Genomic DNA, 21,566 nt, shown 5'->3' with positions numbered 1-21,566 from the left:
AGGAGGAAAGAAGAAGAGAAAAGGAAAAGAGAAGAGCTGGTAAATTTCACAGGTTGCAATTTGCAATCTCTTGGTAGTTTAGTTTTTAGTAGTTTCGCCCTCCACCTGGTACTTAGGACATGTGCAAATAAAGCGTATGTGTACACACTTTTAATTACGGTCACCAGAAATAGGTGTTAACAATCATTTTGGTGACATTTTAGGAACGATTGCTCTGTAGACAAGCTACTTGGTCCATTGTGGAGCTGCCAGTTCTGTTCTATGGAGAAGTGAAGAATGAATGCAAGGCTCCCTGATGTGGGAATTCCATTAGAAATAAAAGTAATTTGTAGTAGTATTGGTCATTAGTCATCCAACAGGAGGGATCACTAAAAACATCCTCAAAAACATTGGGGGGCTCCTTGACTAACTTTTGATTTCCTCCCATGATGCTCACAATTAAACCTTACAAAGAACTTCTTTTTGCTGTATTTTGGTCCAATTAGTGTTCAGTGGTAAGAACCAAAGAAATCATTCCATTATGTTCATTGGTCAAAAATGCATCAGGAACCTTTGGTATAAAACTAAATAATAGTTTAAATAAGCGGTTCTATCATAGATATAAATTATTTTTGGGGATGATAGAATCCAGCAGTTCTGAGTGCATAGTTAACCAAGGTTCATCATGGGACAGGGAAGGATTATCACATTGAAAAACATGACCCTTACAAGGGGCTTTTACAAAATTGTATATAAAACAACACCTAAAACATGGCTTGGATGGCTTGATAAAAGATCTCTTTGAATAATTTTTCCCACAAATACCATAAAAAACACTGGCAAACCATTACTTTTTGGAAACATATGATATTTTATAGCAGAGCAGCTGTACAAAGCCAAACGTGTTCCTGGAAATTGTACCTAATGCCAAGAATATAGCACACTTACCCAGACTTAACTAGACACTCATGGGTCTTCAAAATATCTCTAAGGCGTATAGTGCGCAGAGGATCCCGATCCTAAAAAATAAAATCATGAAGTTAGATTGGTCATTGGCATAAGACAAGTGCCATCACTGGATTTCTTTATAAGCAATATTAGCACAAGGTGTGCAGGATGGTGAGGTTTACTGAGATCTATAATGAGTTATACCACTTATATGTCAACATTGAAAGAAATATAACTAATGGAATATGGAGTTTGTGCAGACCAATTTTCCACAATTTAAAAAAAATAACATTTTGAGAATATGTAGCAATGGGAAATATGCAACTTAAAGATCTTGTCACAATAGGCATAGATACGTATGACAGTTGAGGGGGAATGTAGGTGACCCTAAACTGGATATGTGGTCTAAAACCACACTGGCTATTCAAGTTTTATGTAAGTCCATAAACATCAAAGACAAAAGCGGACAGAATGCTTTGCTACCTATAAATACGTGCTGTATATTGTTTCATGGATATGGTTTAAGAACCTTAAATTAATGACTCAGATATATTATATTGACCTCTCCATGTCTTCACCTTGTCGTCTGATTTAGCACTGCAGCCTCCATAGGACACTTTGACATCTAATACTTTTCGGAGTATAAGATCCCTTTGTGCCCTGCTGCAAACTGTGGCTCCATCCTCCGATCCGTATATAACTGCTGTAGTGTTCTGTAGTGATATAGGGGTCAGAGAGAGGTTCCATAATTTGTGTAGGGGGCTCAGGCATTTATCACTTGAATGTTGGAGATAACCCAGAGACCAGAATTCTGGGTAGGGGACTTAGCCTTCTAATTACTTCTATTTCAAGTACTTGCCATTGGGGGTTTTTTAAATTCCAAGGGGTCCCCCGCCATCCCAATCCATGCAGGAACAAGCATTCCTATAAAAGGTTTTATTACCCATTCTCAGGGGACCAGTCACCAATTGCTGACGGAAATACCAATGGGTGCCACGTGTTCCCCCATACCTAGAGGATTTTAGCTTTGAAAACCAAGGTTGATCAAGGCAAGGTAAGTATATATTACAGATGTAGTAGATGGGGTGTACATAAGTATCTTAGATGTTCTGATCTAACAACACCCATAGCCAACAACATTGCCAAATCAACCCGGTAGAAACAATGGCACTGCGGGGCCACTTGTGGGTAGCAGGAAAACATAGAAATGTAATTCTGTTCCCTTTTTTCAATGCTTGTGCAAGAGATACCTCATGAGATCAGTCATGCAGCAACATCTAATAAACCTGCACATGATAGTCATTAGGTAGCATTTATCTACCAATAAAACACAACTGAACAATAGTTAATAAACAGTGGCATGACCATGCCAAGTGCTACGTAATATGTTTGTGCCATATAAATTCATAATAAAAAATAATAACCATATAATGACCCCATGGTAGGTAATGAGTTTGTCTTTATATACATAGACATTAAAAATGAGAGAGATCCCTGCATGTTTGTCTGCTGATACTGTAGTTTGGTCCCTATACACCTCAGGGGTGGTATAAAGGGTCAAGGGATGGAGCAATGGGTTTAGATCTGCTGGATTTTTGTCTATATTTTATTTCTATGTATAAAGTGGCCTTCAGCTAACTCCCCCAGCTGACCTATCCCATCACTAACAGCACATTTAGAATAATTTTCTAAAATTCCTAAAATATTTCCATATTGAATAGGTATTATTTGGAGGAATGAATTACCTTTTCACATTTGTAGTAGCTAATTGAAAACATGTCCAAGACAAAATATCTTCTTTTCCAGTTTTTCCTCTGCAATAAAGAAACAAAAAACTTTTTTTTAACCATTAAAATATCGCATAAAATGATAATGCCTTTTCTTATGGAGGAAGTATGCGTTCATTGATTTATCAGCCACATCCGCCATAGCTGACACCTAGCTGCCCATGAATCATGTTCCTGATAGCAACACATTCACCATACCAGTGTGAAACCATGCTTGCCAGTGCCAAAGAAATTATTGCTAATGCCCCCCTACGTTCTGTTTATTTTCAATGTCGTTGGCCCGTTGTGTGCTACTTTAACTGAGCTGCGGGTACAATAGGACAATAGTTGTTCCTTCTACTTTAACGGGTGGTTATGTTTATCATCACATGGTGGGCCAACTGTCACTTTCAGTCTCTCCATCCTCTTCCTCAGCTTGCCTTGTGCAGTTACGACATGTGATTTTTAATTTTTTTTAGCATGACACCAAAGCCACCCGGGGAAGGAGATGGGTAACACATGACACATGGCCTGGTGGAGTGTAAATGCAGCCCTGACAATAAGATAAGTAAACACCTAAACACATATACCTGGCGCTGTACAGTGAAAATGTAAAAATCAGTGGATGGAACTAGGTGCCTATCCTTCAATGACCTAAATATTTACAAGGTATGGGGCACCCCCGGGCATTTTCATTGGTAAACTGTGCAACATATTGTGGGAAAATAAAGTCAAAATATGGGTGTGATTGAAGAGATTCTTCTTTGTGCAGCCTGATATCATATCCAGCATTTTATTTGATTACACAATATACCTTTAAGTGGTTAGGAGCATTTTAAAATATTAAATTGTATCTATCTTTATCCTTCACATAAATCAGATGTGTACATCAACATCAAGGTGAGAATACAATGTACCTCTCTCCTCCCTTACTTCTCAGTTTCCTAACCAGGGTTATACATACTGCCCTTGGGGGTATGGGAACCAAATAATGGGCTGGATCTAAATAATTAAAAAAATACATGATTCTCTGTATTACTGAACATGAAAATAAAGCAGAGAAATCAACTTGATGCCTCGGATGGCATGGGAACAATATTGTCAGTAACTGGACCTCATGTTTCATGTTTCCATATTACAAATAATAATGCTAGTTTTGTTAGCTTGTGTATTTGTGATTTGCTAATTTTACCTACATAATACCGAAATAAAAATGAAAGAAATATGATATTATTCTTATTAATTTTTTATTAGCTGATATGTTCCTAGCTAATTATTGTTCATGCAAAACCAAGCTTAATAATCATACCATGCCTTAATTTGACTGGCGCTGATGATAGTTGTTACAATTTACATTGTACTAAGATAATTTGTAGACTCAGTGACTCTTAAAATTGTGTCTTTTAGATAGGAAGCATCAAGGCTACCATTGGTGGGCACTTTCTATATGTCCGGGAGAAAATTTTGGTGGTCCACGTCCATGGACCATGTGTCCCGTACGGATGGCAGGCTCAGGGTGGTGGGCGGGTTGTGTTTCTGGACACATCTCACCCACTCTCCCATCCTGGGCTCAGACCTGCAATGAGAGAGTAAGCGGGTTCTGACATCATGACGTCACTCTGGGGGAAGTTTCTTCCCCTTTGAGTAACACACAGCTCCCTTCACATGTGCGATACAGACTCCGGGTCCGATTCGTACATTCAGTGGTCCATAGGTTCGAAATGGTTGGTGACCATTGTTCTAGATCAGTGTTTTCCAATGAGGGTTATGTGAAAGACAAGGGTTCCTCCTGAAGTTGCAGAGCAATGTAAATTGACCGCTCAGGTCAATTACCATTGACACCAATTATCTTATTGGCTATCTGTAATGGTGACATTCTTCCCAATAGCCAGCAAAGTAAGAAGAATTCTCCCCATTACCCAACCCAATAATGTTCTGTGAGCTGTAGATACAAAAGTTTATAAAAGGGTTCCCCGGAAAACCTAAAAGGTATGTTAAGGGTTTAAAGGTTAGAGAAAGTCAAATTTAGATGCTTGGCTATTATTTCAGTGGTTATGAGACACAGATCCAGCACACACATGTTGTAAATGGATTTTAGAATCCTTCATTTCTATACTAGGTCAGAGATTGAAACAACAATAAAGCAAAAGCTCAGGTCAACAATGGCAGGCTCCATCCTTTTTCTTCCCTTCCCTGTTACAATATTATGTTACTGTTTTCCTTTCCCCCATTTTTATACATGATGGTTGTGTCCAAATTCCAAATATAACCGTGAATTCCCGGTTTTGTATATTATAAATGATGTCAACATAAATGTTCTCAGAAAGTGAAAGAGAATGGGTGAGATAACCGCCATGATTCCTTAACCCAAAGGCTGACAAGTGGTGCCACCATGCTTCTTTGTTGTGCAAGCACCTACACAATACATCTTATCATATTAATTCTTCTTTCATCATTTGAGTCACAGTAGCATTTCCCTCGTTATTTATGGCCTATGAACACTCCTTTCATGTGCGGTATGGGTTTATCAATCTTGTATGTACATACCTGTCACTGTGACATCTCTGCCGAGTCCCTGTAACCACACAAACCATAAGATATGACAGGAAGGTTTACATATTAGACACACCCTTCCAGAAACCTCAACTGACTCTGCTTCCTACTTCTGACCTGCTGTCGTCAAAAATGATGATCTGATGATTATTATCAATCACAAGCCGATTCCCAGAACATGCGTCAAAAAACTGCTGATAAACCTACCCAAGCAGAAGGTTACTCCCTAAAAATTAAGGTAAGTATTTGTGCTTATTCCATCCTCTCCCAATAATTTGACCCCCTACATGGGTAAGTTTGGCAGCAGTTGGGCTTTAAAGTAGAAGTGAACCCAACCACTAAAATCTCATATAGGCTTTAACATGTTAAAGTGGGCCACCCATTTTTACTTTCTATAGAACAGTGTATATTTATTTATTTATTTTTATTTATTTATTTTTACATTTGAAGAGGAGATCCCTCCCCTTCTATCTTCACTGCCGTGGCAGTGAAGGCTTTATGGGGAACTGGGGAATGCCACATACCCCAAGCGGTTGCAGGGTGCTCTTTCTGCTCATGCTCGATGTTGGACATGCGCAGAAGGGGCTTTCCTCTAACGTAAAAAAAAAAGTTCCGATATCACACATGTGCAGTGAGCTTAGCACTTTTTTTTACAATTCTGGAAGGAGCATCTCCTGATCTTACAGTTGCTTAAAGTGAGATTGGGTGACAGAGGAAAAAGATGGCGGCAACCAGACTAGGTCGCCAGGAAAGACAGGATGGATTGGACTAGGATCACGTACGGATCAAAGCTTTCCACCTGTAAATGTTAAAGCCTTTATGTGGTTTCATATATTGGGTTTACATTGAATTTAATTCTCTGAATCCTGTAATGTACACTAGGGGTAAATATTGTATATAACACCGGGCCGGGTATTTTTTATGTTTGCCTGCTGGTAATAATGAGAATTGCATCTAATGTTATTAATGAGAAAGAGATGATAGGGTTGGCACATTTTCTCAGAACAGGTGGTGACCTTATTTAATAATGTATACAGTAAAACATATCCATGAGCCTTTTCTATAACACAACGTAGGTGGATAGCATCAGGGGTTCTTGAATGCGGGTCACAGTCACAATTGTTTCCTCAGTTTCTCTTCTAGTATTGGATCAGACAACACGTGCATATATTCCAGTTCTTGTGACCCCACAATCACCTGGAGCATAGGGCGGTGTCACTATACATAGCTGGCTGCTTTCTGGGCTACAACTAATGAATGGAATATTTCAGCACTGAGAATCACCCACACGCTGTAATTAAAATTCCAGTGTAAATAAGACCTAGTTAATAACTTAATTATAGCTGTGATTTGCTCAGATCCTAAAGCTTCATAGAGAAACAAAAATATGACAGGAAGCTGGGCTTTGTCTCAGAATGATACAGGTGGAAATGTGGCTGGAACTTAGTTTGTTCTTGTATTGTTTTGTTAGATTATTACTAACAAAATCGTAAAAGTGCTGCAGGAGCTCCCTACTTCCTTTTCTCCTATTCTCCATATTGCAAAGGGGTTCCGTAGTCCAACAGGGGCTGACAACATTGTTTGGGATTTCTGTGTAACAGAGACCGTGTTGTCAGCTCACTATAGGAAGTTAGGAGCTCACTGGATTCCTGCACAATCCATCATGGACACATAGACCAATATGTATCACAAATATGTATTAAATATTTTTTTTGGACCAGGCATACATTTACTCTCTTGTGCATAGTACTTTTCCCTTCTACAGTACCCAGGCATAAAAGAGGGGGGTGACCCATCAACGTCCAGTAATTATAAACCGGGGTAGATAGGAAATACCCCAGATGAGGTCATAGTCCAGACAGCGTTATGTGTAGCTGGCAGAGAAAAGGATGCCAGATGTACAGGCCCTGTTGTTCTAGAAGGAAATTATTCCTATTGCTACAATTTCATTGTTACAATTATTAATACAGGTTGACAATCAGAAATCCAGCAACCTTCGGACCTGAGGAGTGCTGGATTTTCGAAAATTCAGGATTTTTTTTTATACTTGCCTCCACACACAGGCAACCTTCCTCTCGCAGCACCGCAGGCATCTGGCACAGTTCTAGGGAGCAGGGACGTCTCAACGTGTATTTAGTATAGCAAGCAAGACCTAACTGCTGTTTCTGCAGAACGGCGCCATCAAAACATAAGTGGCCAGACAATGTAGTACAATCCCTGTATTGAAAATTCGATCCAAAAGTAATGCCGGGAAACTGAAGGGACCGGATTACCAATGGACGGATTTTCCATTGTCAACCTGTACTAAGAAATAGGGTAAGCAACTACAATTTTTTTAGGTATCCTGTACATCAACATTAAATAGTTAAAGGCGGATAAAACTATATAAAACCATTTATTCTAAACTGCATTAGGTTGTTGCAGCTGAAACAAATTGGAAATCAATGGATCTATAATGTTGAGTTGTATCTGTGCTCTTCACTAGACATGGCCAAAGAGATGTAGAAAATGTGACTTTTGTATGCCAGTGACATTGACTTGAAATTAAGCCAATCGAACGCTGTAGCTGTGAATTTGATTGGTCCATTAGTACAATTTGCATACAAAAGAGTTGATTTGTTGCATCTCATTATGAATCTCTATTGTTCACAAGCAGTCTTGGATGTACATTAGGATGAGGGGCATATAAGAACGATCTGCATGGTTCATCATTCCCGATCAGTCATTCATAGTGGACTCTCATATATTGGGGCACCACTGTACACATATCAGATTTTTGCCCGATAAAACCTAGCGGATTGGCTAATATGTAGATTATATCTCTTATTTTTGAGCTCCCCTGGGTTCAGAACTAGTTTAATAAAAGGCGTTTTAATTCCTTCACGCCACTAAAACCTGTCTGGTTATATCAACTTTTTCGTATAACTTCTCGCTGGGTTGCATGATTAGGGTTGTGGTAGGGGTGTTACATTTCTTCTTCTTTCTCAGAAAGGTGGGAGGAATGAAACATAGATACCAAAATATATTTAAAATCAAAGATCAACCACAAGGGAAGGCTAGAAGTTCACATCAACATCAGTGGGCTAATGTCTCGGTTTTTACAACTGCATGTATATGAAAAATACCATTATTAATTTATGTTAAAACTGTGTGCATGCAGAACTGGGAAATGAACCAAAATATTTCAAAATATATTTTTAAAAAACTGCATGTTTTTTCAAAACATTATTATTTATTATTATTATTATTGTTATTTGTGTTTAGTTGTGTTACATGTTTTTCTTTTGGGTTGCTTTTATTGTTCTATGAAAAGAAAATATACTGAGGATAACGAGGGACTGATTTTTTGCACAAAATGGTTGAAAGAAACTTTGATAATCATCTGGAGTCATTTACAGCTCATCTCCCCTTACATTCACAATTATCTTTTCTTCCCTATTGACCCAAATAATCCAAATTTTGCCAAAATTTTGGAAAAATTAAGACTAAAATTAAGATTAAGACATTTCTTGCTTTTAGGCTACACACACCAGATTGCCTCCCAATATGAACCGTAGAACTCATCTCGGGTGAGAATCTGACTAATGGACAGATGTCACCCAACATTGTTTATGGATACAGTGAAAGACTACAATGCACTCATTATATCGCCTTCCCTCTCCATAGAACAGTGCTTAATCATACATTCTTTGGGCCTGATTTAGCTTTCTATGGCTGGAAAGGATACTCTTCTATTAGTGAAGCTGGGTGATCCAGCAAACCCGGAACCGATCTGGTCCAGGATTGAAAACATTTGTTAACAAATAGCAAATGACTTTTAGGAAATCCATTCCAAGTTTGCTGGATCACCCAGCTTCGCTGATCAAAGTGTATCCTCTCCAGCCTTGGAAAGCTTTAATAAAAAGGCTCTTGGTCTCTAGAAACAATGATGAAAGATTGTTTCCAGTGACAATAATTGAACTTGTGTACCCTGCCTAAAAGTTGATGGGCAGCAAGTTGTAGCTGGGCAGGGCAGTGGCACACAAATAACATGCTTTGTATCTTTCCTTTTGTTCTTCACCATATAGCAGAACACAGATAAATGAACCACATCAGAATGTTTATTCCTTTGCAATATTTTGGCAGATGGAACAATTTTTTGAGAATATACTATACATATTTGACAGTGCACAGCTGTTTGGCTGTGACTACCTATTTTTAAGAAAATGTAAATGGTTAGATGAGTATATGTCTGGAAGTATAACAGCTGCATTGTATGGAAACTGTTATACAAGTCAATCTTTGAAATGATTAATTATTTAAAATGAAAACAATTACAGCTGTGCAGGCACACAATGCAAGGATACCACAGATTGGACTTCAAGGGCGCCTCTTACCATATTTCCTTGCTTGACGCAAAATCCGCTCTTCAGAACAGAGTGCGAGGGTATGTGCTTATTCACAGGTATGTAGCTCTGACAGGGCTGGAGAGCTGTATGGGAGACCAGTTCAGCTTGCTTGACATCAGTGCACTCACCTCCGTTCTAAAACAACAAACACATTTATCAACATTCATTTTAATATGAAGATTGAAAAACTCTGGTCTAGTATGACCTTGTCTATTATTATGTAAGAACCTGAAGGCCAAAAGGACACCACACAATGGGCCTAATTTATTAAGGCTCTCCAAGACTGCAGAAGATAAACTACCATGAGAGAACCTGGTTGATCCAGCAAACTGGAATTCTGTCTGATTTTGCACATTGCCAAAGAGAGTAAAATAGAGAAGAGGAAATGTTACACTGGAAAAGTCAAGATGGCTTTCTTACGAGTGGAAGAAAGTTCCTCTGCGTCGATATCAGTGGAGGGAGTAATGCCCCATCATTGGTATCAATGGGAGAAATAATGTCTGATAAATGAGAAATCTTGATGGTGTCCAGGAATTGTGTCCCATCATTTGGGCCAGTGGAAGGAACAGTGCCCCATCTTGGTGCTATTGGAATAAATAGTTACCTACGGATCATTTAAAGGAAGCAAGTAAGGGTCATATTTGGCCAGTTTGGTTACCCGTGCTTAATAAAAGTGTTTCTTGACCTTTTTAACACAGAAGAACCCTTAAAATAACTTTCAGAATCCCAAAAAACATGATCCTGAAACAAAAACCCTGAGTGAAATGTAGGGGCAAAAACACCATAAAAAAGCACTGAGAATGCTTTATGGGCCCTCCGCTAAAGAGGAAGGGCCACACATTCCCTAACCCTCGTAATGCTTCTAATGGGGGAAAGGTACTAAGCCCACCTGCCCGAAGTCAGATGGACCACACTATACCTGCCTAACCATAACTAAGTAAGTCCCATTTTCTGTGGGCTTGGTCAAAGCCTACTGACCAGGGACTTCTCCCAAGAGGCTAGGACCTCTCACGGAGAGAGAGACCCACTAATGGAGAGCCCATGACCAGAAGGCCAGTGAGCTTCCGTGAAGTAACGGCCAGGCCTATAAGCTAACTAGTATCCTCCATCAAAACAATGACACCATAAAACAAAACCAGCGGACACGAAAAGACATAATGAACATAAAAATAAATAACGTGCCCCTATTATATGCACAAATCACAGTATATTAGTGTGGTGGCCAGTGAGAAAATTTCCTCGTACATTTCTGGCCATTGGGAGCAATGTCACCCTTACAGATAGCCAAAAAGATCAGTGGTGTCACTTATACTGACCCGAGAGGCACAAATTGCTTATTGCACCCCCCCCAGCAACTTCTGGAAGATCCCTGGTTGGGAAACACTGCTCTAAAAAAACTGCAGCCCCAATTCACAATTCATCAAACTACAATATCACTTAAAACATAATTATATCACATGGGAAAACTATGCTAATAAAATCAGGGTGGCTCAAATTAGTAAATGGTAATTGTTTTTGTATTCCTATTGTTAGCCTTCCCTAGCTCCAACAGAAAACTCCTATACTTGGCAAAACTGCAGAGAAAGACGGCGGCTCTGCGTGTGGTCTGACACTCCCCCACACGCCCTCTGTTGAGTCAGACCGACTACATTGCATTCTGCTGGAAGATCTTCTAGATCATATAGCGGACAATGCATATGTTGTAGAATTATAACCATTTCTTCCAACGTGGCCAAGAGATATTCAAGATAGTGACAACTTGATCTACTGCCAATGCCTGGTCATTCCAGTTTCCATAAAGTATGTGAAGCACTTACTAAGGAACAGGAAAACCAGTAGGACAAATGATTAAGCTTTGCAGGTGTAATTATGTGTGTGCGCATACATTACCTACCTGGTTCAGAGGTGTTTGTACCACCACTCCCCCATATATTTCCATCCTATATGGGCCTGGTGTATTTTTCTCCGTTGGGCTTGTATGTCCCGTCTCAGACATCGGAGTGCAACCTGGCCGGGGCACCTGAAAGAAGACGATAAGCCTGGTTTATAGAAAGGAAAAAGTTATCATGGTCATATATACCAGGACACTTACAATAAATCAAACACGTAGGTTATGTAGAGTAAATACTGGGATCTACCTAAACCCAATCACTAAAATCTAATGGTTTTACCATTCTCATATCCATTCAAAAGTTTTGTGCAGTTCCTAAAAGAATACCTTGTGGTCCAGCCATTTACGTCCATGCATTTCCTATTATTGCATTGATGTATCACGACCATGCCACATGCACCCCTGGTAAAGACTACAAAGGGCTATGTCAATGTGTTTGGACTATGGTCCACTGTTGTCCATATCAGGAATGTAGCTTTTAGCAATGATGTGCAGCCACCAATGGAGTTATTAAATGTTGGGAAGAAATGGCCGAAAAAGGCTTTGGTAACTGGTTAAAAAGGTGAAAGAGGCATAAAAAAATACTTGGCAATTGTCTATGTTGAATTGAAGGAATAATGATCTCTTGATAGGAACTAAGGAGACTATGAAGACTTGATTTCAGAGCACGACACTGACACCCTACCCTTCATACCTATACCTTAACTTCCTATACCTCCCCTTTTTACACTTATTCTATTCCTTTAGATCTGAAAACTAATTATTAAATTCTCCATTTGGGATTCTTCTTTTCCTTATTACACCCCCTTTCTATTTTCTTTTTTCTTCTGGAAATATAAGTGGTAAGTGTCTCAAAGAAAACCCATTACAACCAATAGAAAAAAATTACCCGTTTCAAGGCCATCTAAACGTAAAAACAAAAAAAATAACATAATGTGGTTACGTTTAAGTAATTTAATGCTGTTTTTGTAAAATATTAAAGATACAGAGTGGTCACTGCGGTATATTCCAATCCACTTCTGGCCTTCCTGGCACGGATCTGCAGTTGGTGATATGATATCTGTAACACTGCTGCCAGTTGCGGACAGTTGCAGGCGGGTGAGAGGGCACAGGGATAAAAGACTGCCTGGAAATCACGTAGAGAATGAGTCTGCCCTTGGCACATGTTCTTGCTTCTTCAGCTACATTTACACACGAACGTGTTAATCACAGCGACTGAGCTCCAACCAGACAACAGTTACACAATTCTGGACTCCAGCCCAATTCTCACAGAATAATTAGCTGTACGTGAATAGAAAAGGCAAAGGACGTATGCCCTGCGGACTGACTACCTCCCACATACCAGTACAATAACTTACCTCTTCTTACTCACACCAGTCCTAATTACAGGCCAATGTTGTCTCTCCACATAGTTTTTATTACTTTCATTGGTATGAGAACAAGACAAAATTGCTGAGAGTAATGTGCAGTTAGCAGTGTCTAATGTTGGATTTCACCTTTTAGTAATCTGACTTGTTAAGGAAAGAAAACTTAAAGCGGAAGTCGACACCAAAAAAAAAAACTTTTTATCAGCTTCTGGTTACTTCTTGTTCTTTGCTTAAACTGATTAGTGTTTGCAGTGTAGAATCCAGCTATATTCTTGGCACTGTTGGGAATCATGAAACAACTACACATTCATCTTCAGTGGCTGCTAGGGCCACCATCAGAAATGTATGGGCCCAATACTAGATAAACTAAAAGTTCTAGCTTTGTGAAAGTCCAGCTCTTTTGATCGGGGCCCTGTGTAGAAGTACCCTTTGTTCTCCACAATGGCTGCTCAATGGCCATAGAGGTACAACGGACCCAGCAGTGAAAGATTGGGGTATGGGGGATGCAGAAGTGACAGGATCCTGGAACCATCATCACTAGGGGGCACAAAGGAAGAGGTAGGTGTGTGCCGTAATCTGTATATTTGCCAATTATGGGAAAAGCTCACACCTACCAAAGAAATTACTACCCATTTAATATCTAACTGCAAACCATATTTTTTTTTCTTTACATATTTGGTTTTGGTTCACCCATCTATGGGTAAAGAGTGAATATTTGTGTATAGAAACATCACAAAAAAGGCTCATATAGCTCCATGGCCCGGTCTACTTGGGGAAAGTTGGGATGAATTGTGAGCTGGCTGCTTAATTTTCTCACACAATAGGCCAGTCTCCTTTGTGCCGCAACAACTTTAGAACTCTGCTGTTGTGACTTTATATGATAGGAATCATGTATAGTTACATATAGTTGAATTCCAGATTTACTGGATCATCCAGCTTTACCCATGATAGTCTATCTTCTTCACTCTTGGAGAGCAAAAAGAAATCAGACCAATTGTGCACAGACTATGCTTACAATATAAAGCTAGCCGTACACTTTGGGGTCAATTTGAAAAACAGTAAATCTGACATTCGCTGGTGAAGAATCTTCCAGGTCCATTTGTTTCAATGTAAGTCATTGATTCTCCAGCAGCAGGGTGTGTTTGAATAAAAGTCAAAATAAATATTTAAATGTAAAATATGGGACACCCAAGGTTCATACTGAGGGCAAACCAGGTACCTACCGCCGGCACGAGGTGCAAGCACTTTAGCACCATTTAAATCCAGGTAAGGTTGACTTTGCAAACCAGCACAGACCTAATAATCCAGCCCTGGTCTGGCAACAATGGGTTAAATCACCAACCACATACATGTCATCACTTCCATGCAGTAGTTTGTTTCTCTGCCCGCAAAGCCTGGCATCAGTATGTGGCTTTGTGTTGCCACCTCATTTGCGTTTAATTGGGAATTGGAGGAAATATTTTACTACTTGTATCCCTCAGATACAGCAAAGATGAAATACTTGAGAAAAGTGTATTCATGCAGAGCCATGGAAGGTGTTTGATGTCAATGGGTTTGAATATCAGAGCAAGTTATAGATTTTCTCAACCTCAACGCCCTTTGCTTAGTGAACATCCCAAACTCCTTGAGCAAAGACAAGGACGCGGAGTCAAAACAAATCTTTGTGAATCTTGTTTAAATCTCACGTCACTTACAGCTGAACTAAACCCTTACTTTAAAAAATTGCAATCATTGATGTCCCCTGCAATAAAATAACCTTACCTGCCTGAATGCAATTTTTTAAAAATACATTCACCTGTCCCCATTCTGTCGCAGACACGGCGATCTTTTTTTTCCTCCTTTTACGAGTTCTAATCTTTGGCTATCTTGATTGGCTGAGCTGGAATGACAAAACTCCAGCGCTGAGGCACGGGAGTTCATTCAGACCCAGCAGCCTTGGGAATGTTGGGGTACCTGGCATGTCCTGGCATCATACGAACCACATCACTAGTCCCTTCTACCTGATGAACCCACCTGATCCAATTTAAGGGCAACCACAGCCTTATAAGCCACTAAAGAACATCTTCATTTAGCCTTCTCTATTGACACCAACACACACAGTTTATTAAAAACTTTTCCAATATTCACACACATTTCTGGGAATTAAAACATTTCAATATGCAATAGTTGGGATACTATCTAATGTGGATAGAATACAATTAATTCCAATTCAAAATAAAAAATAAAGCTCACACAAACTAAAAAGCATAAAAACAAAGCAGCAACCAAAAACAACAAGATACAAATAAATAAATAATTCAGGGAGAAAATAATAAGAAAATAGCTTTTGCTGCAATCTTTAGTTTCAATCCAGAGATTTCCCCTGCATTATTTTTTTCAACTCAATGTTCTTAGTCTGATAGCCAACATCTAACCTACTTCCTCTAAGCCTAGGTCCATCCAGTGAATGTACGGTGAAAGGAGAAGTGCCCAGTTAGGAGGTCACTGTCACTTTGTTTTCTCTTCCTATCAGCATGCACTGATTTATTCCTCATGCTGCTTCTCCCTCTCACCTTCAAGCCCTGCTGATGCGAGGACAGATGCATTGACAAACACAACTTACATTTAAAAAACACATAATGATGTATTAATGATTACTGATCTTGCATTAATTTGTGTCTTTTTCTGCGTCTATTGGTTTATTATTCCCCAGGGCTTGTTAGCTATTATTTATCTGGACTTTGCACCACCAATTTATCTCAAGGAAAACAAAATCTGCCTGTGACAAATAGGTGGGTGGGAAATGGCGATAGACGGTTTGCTACCGTTATACTTTGATAATTTGTTCCTGCTACTCATTGGAGCACGACATTACCAAACAAAACAGCAGCTGCTGTGGGAGTGGATGATGTCTTGAGAGTTGGGCAGAGGAAGTGCTGCTCGCTGGAGCGTCCTAGCGCGTTTCCGCCATGCAGAAAAACGGTCGTTTGGTAAGTTTGTTGATTAACAGGTGTCTGTCCTGTGTTTGCTGGGGACATTGAGACTGATTCATTCATGTATATGAAAATTCAAAACAGAGGGAACAGTAGAAAGTTCAATTGTTGCCAAATGCAAACCAGCAGGCTTCCGGGACAATGAGACAAGAATTCCGGTTGACTGCTGGAGGGGCGAATTCCAATTTTTGTGCAGTTTTTAGGATTCAGCCTACTTGCCATGACTTTAGAGAATGGGGTAAATATATCATACACACAGACTGGTATGAGGAAGAAATAATTGTGGTGGCTCCAGCCAGGGCCACCACTTTCTACGAGGCCCCAATCGACTAAATGGCAGGGGTCCAGGGAGCTGAAATTCTGTACATTTGGGGCCCCCACTTCATATGTGTTCAGGGGTTATTTTTATCTACTATCGTGCCTAGTTCTTGCCAACTGTTTCTCAACCACAGTTCCATGGAGCCCTAGGGTTCCTCCAGAGGTTGCTAGGGGTTCCTAGAGCAATTTGTACCTCTCAGGTCAGTTTAACTGACACCAATGATCTTTTTGGAAATGTATAATGATGACATTCTTCCCGACGGTCAGCAATGTAAGAGACATTCTTCTCAATGGCAAACCATTGGATGTAGTAATTACAGAAGGTATCCCTAAAGACCTGAAAGTAATTTTAAGGGTTGTCCCATATAAAAAAGGTGGAGAATTTTGGAGTTTTTCCAGGAATTTTCCCAAATGATGGATAACTGTTGATCCAAAGCCTGGAAAACTGGCTCACTATATCCATGATGGTTTTTATTCCTTATTTTCTAAGGCCTGGGTTATTGGACTCCAATCCTATGGGAAGTTACATATAACTTCATAATAAGATGTTACTTTCAACATTGATCTTCCGTAATTTAGTGCTGAGTTTTGAAGATCTGTCCCTGGAATGGTCCCTGGAATATGTCCCTCATATTTAGAATGGACATGCCAGACCAATTATGTTCTGTTTGTACCTAATATCTGATCTTTGGCCTTTTTAAACTTCAGCATAACTTTTTGGGATGTAGTGGGGTAATATTCAATCCTATGCACTATTTTTATTCCTGCTGAGTCCCCTTGGAGGAGGTTTTCCTTCCATTCCTGACCTGTAGGCCACAAGGGATTTAGAAAAATCTCCCCAATAAGGTACAGATGATACAGATGAGTATATATAAAATCTGTTGATCAATAAAACTTGGCTTTAATTTTGGCAACTATGTATAATATCCCAAATATCCTAAAACAAACAATTTTAGGGCCCATGCTCAATCTGTACAAGAATGTCTCATTTTAAGGTCCTACCTTTCAGATAACCCACTGGAATACACCATCAGGCACTACCATGGGTTTTGCTGCACTGATCAAATAAAACTCATGTGTATTCCTACTTTGAAACCAGAAGTCCTTTACATATTTCCACCAGATTTGTGCAGTAGTACATGAACAATACTCCTGCATTTGCACCTTGTTAACTTGTACCTACCCACACTTGTCATTTCCTGCAGCAACCAGTAGTGGGCTGGCACATTGAATCCCTCCCACAGTTCTGTTCTCTGCACAGCCAAGAGATGATCCCATAATATCTGGGTTTGTAAAGGCATTTGGTGCACACAATGGGCCTGCTTTATTAACCAAGACTGGAGAAGATAGTCATTGGAGCACTTGGGTGATCCAACAAACCTGGAATGGATTACTTAGAAATCATTTACTGTTATTTGGTAAAAGTTTGTGTACCTGATCCATTCAAGGTTTGCTGGATCATCTAGGTTCATCCATGGAGAGCTTTAATAAATCAGGCTCAATGCCTTTTACATTCTTTGTGGTTTAAATACCAATTTTTAGACATTCTGTTTTTTACACTATGGAGGAATTAGTAGTTCACTGGTGTACCATATTTCCGGATGTGCTATTTATTTTTGACATGACAGGCAGTTCACTTGTATGGCAATTACATAAATGAAACACGTATGGATTTTATAGAGTACACGCCGTACATCAATAGGAGCACACAAGCACATACAGGTTCTAGGCAGGTGGATCTGTCACTCAGAGAAGATATGTGGAAGTGTCGGCCTCTCCCTGACACCGCAAAACAATGCACAGAATGAAGTCTTTATAGCAGGATAATGAAAGCAGATTACTCGTCAGCTAATCCCTATAAACGAGAATATAATAATCATAATCCATAATGGGGATTAGCTACGCATAGAGGGATCATCTGTCACTCTGCAGACTCTCACACACATTTCTATAGACGCTCATCCCCACACGGGACTCATCCTGCCTGCTCAATATCTTCCCATAGAGATGAACTTTTCATGCCCTGCCACTATCATATGAGCAGACTGCTGACACGGGAATCATATGTGCTGCAAGTATCCTCTGTCTCTGCACAAGGCAAGCAAAGCTCTCATTTATTACGGCTGCAGCTCTGTGAATGTAATGCATTAATAAAGCTCTCCAAGACTAGAGATGAAAGACTATCATGGGTGGTAAACCGGTAAACCTAGGAATGGATCTAGTCCAGGATTGAAAACATTTGCCAAAAAAAAGGAAATCCATTCCAGGTTTGCTGGTTCACCCAGTTTCTCACATGATAGTCTATCTTCTACAGTCTAGGAAAGTTTTATTAAATCAGGCCCAATGTGTATTATTTTAAATGAAAATAATGAAGGAGCTTCCATATTATCAGTACAGGGACACGGAGCACATATGGTCTGATGCTGATAGGAAAAGATTGCCCGAACAGAAACTGGAAACTCAGGACCTCAGCACTGCAAGGACTAGTGTGGCTTGAACATTCAGTGAAACAAAGACTTAATTTCAGCCAAAGCCTAATGGGATTCACTGGCCAACTGCTTGGTTAGCAAGGTAAGCAATATTTGAGAACTCCTCAGGGGCAGGACCACACCTGACACCACTAACCAATGAGCATCAAGCTGCTGTTATAGTAATAAAAAACAGTGAAAAGAAACATAAACCCTGTCTGATTTTAATCCCAAAAACAACATTCGTGAAATGATCTTTGCATCGAGTCCCTCGAAAATACATTAGTTCTTGCTTGCCTCTCAGGATCTCTCTGCAAAGCCAGTGGGCTGCTCTGCCTCAATCACTCGTCAATGCTATGAACGAAGCATACACAGTTGTACTTCTTAAACAACAGCCCTAACATTGAATACAAAGTGGTAACTCAGCACATTTTATAGCTGATGCAACTGGACAGAAAGACCTAGCCATCATGCATCATGATTACACATGAATTGCAACACAAGTTTTATCTGATGTGCACTCATCCTCCATGCAGATGTTCCTCTACAGGCAAAACACAAAACCTAACCACAAGTATGCGATGTAGTCATGTCATGTGACCCAGTCTGCATCTCCTGTGTCATAGACTAAAACTTGTGTGCCAAATTTCTCCGGCCTGCCTTTAGACAGGGTGCCATTTATTCTGTATTTGTCTCTTCTTAGAATTCACTGAGGATAGACAGTATACCGTGCCAGCAAGTTCTTTATAGAAGCACCTAGTCTATGCTCCCTGACAAATACACTAACATTATTGTTGCCATCCATATTTCATCTGGGGTATTCACTGGCTAAACCCCTGAGGTTAGGGGCGTTGGGGTGGCTAGGTCCTTACAAGACCCCACTAGAGCTCGTAGACCTCAGAATATGGGTATTGTTCCACATAAGAATATGTTCAGTAATGTGTATATATATATATATATATATATACATATATAAATAAATAAATATATATATATATATATATTTACATATATATATAAATATATATATATATATATATATATATATATATATATACCACTTTCATGTATTTAATCCCTCCCAGAGAGATCACAGTACTCCCCTAACAATCTTTTATCATGCTTTTTCTGCTAGAACACCTGAGCCATCTTCATTCGGACATTGGCCTGATTTATTAAAGCACTCCAAGGCTGGAGAGAATACACTTTCATCAGTGAAGCTGGGTGATCCAACAAACCTGGAATGGATCTGGTCCAGGATTCAAAACATTTGCCAGCAAATAGCAAAATGACAGGTTTGCTGGATCACCAAGCTTCACTGATGAAAGTATATCCTCTCCAAACTTGGAGAGCTTTAATAAATCAGGCCCACTATCTAAGTTCAGCATCTACTTCTTTGGATTGAGATGCATAAAGAAGTGAATCCTGGCTATGTTCAGAATTGTCTGGCACAGATAGTTTCCTATCATCTTGTCCTTTCATACAAAGATACAATGTTGGTAAGTGAAGGAAGGAAGATGGAAACTACCTGCCCTTAAGAAGTTTGAAAATAATATGCAAGCCTACCCCAGACATACGTAACTAAATAAAGGTGAGAAGAAGTTGGGGTTTGTGGCAAATTATAAAAGATAAATTGTGTGGTAAGTCATAATTATAATCATATAATTATTGTATTGATTGTGTGTTATACGATTATGAATATGACTTACCACACAATATTTCTTTTATAATTTGCCTACAAACCCCAGCCTACAAACCCCAGCTGGGATAAGAAGGGAGGCAATGCTGATTTCTGCCTGCAGAAGACTCATGGAATTGTCTGAGTCTAGGCAAAGTCGCTGGCCCAGGATAAATTTAGTCAGATGTTCAAAACAATTAAACATCCAAGTTATTGTTTTAGTGTGTTTGGTTGCTTTCGTGCCCAGTTGTAGTGGTTCTTGCAACAGCAATACCTCCTCATTATGTCCTATGTCAGTAAACCAAGAAAAATGGTCATTGAGTAACTGAAGGCCTTTTGAAGTATTTAGGGTCCTCCTACTGACTTCAATAACAATGCAACCAGACTAAGGGCTATTTCAGAGGCATGGTGAGTGATGGTGATCTGTACTAGTAACATTCTGTAGCTAGCTGAGCATCAGTCATTTATTCAAGATGTAATATCCCAATCAATTGGTCTGGGTGCTAAAGCCTTTAGTGTCCAAAATTATACTTCATCAAGAAGAACAAAAAAAGATAGGCTTCTACAAAGACACCATAAGTTTTCAGTAATTATGTATAAAAACAGTATAATTTTATTATTTTTCGAATACAAAGAGCTTTAGAACAATGATAGGCTTATGTTACAAATTAACATGATAAGGGGCTCTATTCACACTATATAGGTAAGTAATAGGTTTTACAGACTTGCGTATAGCTCTTGTAACAAAGAACAGGGTCTTATCCCGACGCGTTTCGCCGAAATTACTCAGGGGATATAGGGACCCTAGGGCTGTAATATTATTTAATTCTTCTTTTTAATGGTGATCTGTAGCAGGTTTATCTCTGATCCTAACTGTTTTTATTCTTGTGATAATGAGTGGTTGGGAAACATTTTTGCAGGTGGCTGATCAGATGACGTGGGATGAAAAAAAAATTTGAATTTTGATCTCACTGCACGTGCATGAGATCGTCAAATATTTCTATTTGCGCAAAAATGGCTCTTTCTGCGCATGCCCAAGATGCTCAGGCATGCCCAGAAGGAGCACCCAAGAGTCTGAATGGGAATGAATGAACCTACGTCATGTATCCCAGGAGGCTTTGCACTCCTTTTCATTCTCGATCGCCTTGACCGAAAAAAAAGAAAAAACAACAGAATGGTGCACAGCAGCCAACCATTTGGTTTTGCACCGCTGATGTGAAAGAGCTGTCCTACAGAGA

At 39.5% G+C, this 21,566-nt stretch overlaps 1 protein-coding gene across 1 annotated transcript in view; it reads right to left on the bottom strand.

Annotated features, from left to right (window-relative positions):
* PLEKHA2 (pleckstrin homology domain containing A2) overlaps window positions 1-21,566 on the bottom strand; it is a 57,160-nt gene that overhangs the window by 16,072 nt on the left and 19,522 nt on the right. The window contains exons 6-9 of the mRNA XM_072399775.1: window positions 11,529-11,654; window positions 9,623-9,769; window positions 2,673-2,741; window positions 928-998 (exon numbers count right to left, since the gene is read on the bottom strand). Coding sequence (XP_072255876.1) covers window positions 928-998; window positions 2,673-2,741; window positions 9,623-9,769; window positions 11,529-11,654 — 413 coding nt within the window. The remainder of the gene's footprint in view (window positions 1-927; window positions 999-2,672; window positions 2,742-9,622; window positions 9,770-11,528; window positions 11,655-21,566) is intronic.

This window comes from Pyxicephalus adspersus, chromosome 2 (genome assembly GCF_032062135.1).
Source record: "Pyxicephalus adspersus chromosome 2, UCB_Pads_2.0, whole genome shotgun sequence".
NCBI lineage: Eukaryota > Metazoa > Chordata > Amphibia > Anura > Pyxicephalidae > Pyxicephalus > Pyxicephalus adspersus.
Note: the sequence above shows the minus strand (reverse complement) of the source record. Positions and strands in the feature narration are given on the sequence as shown.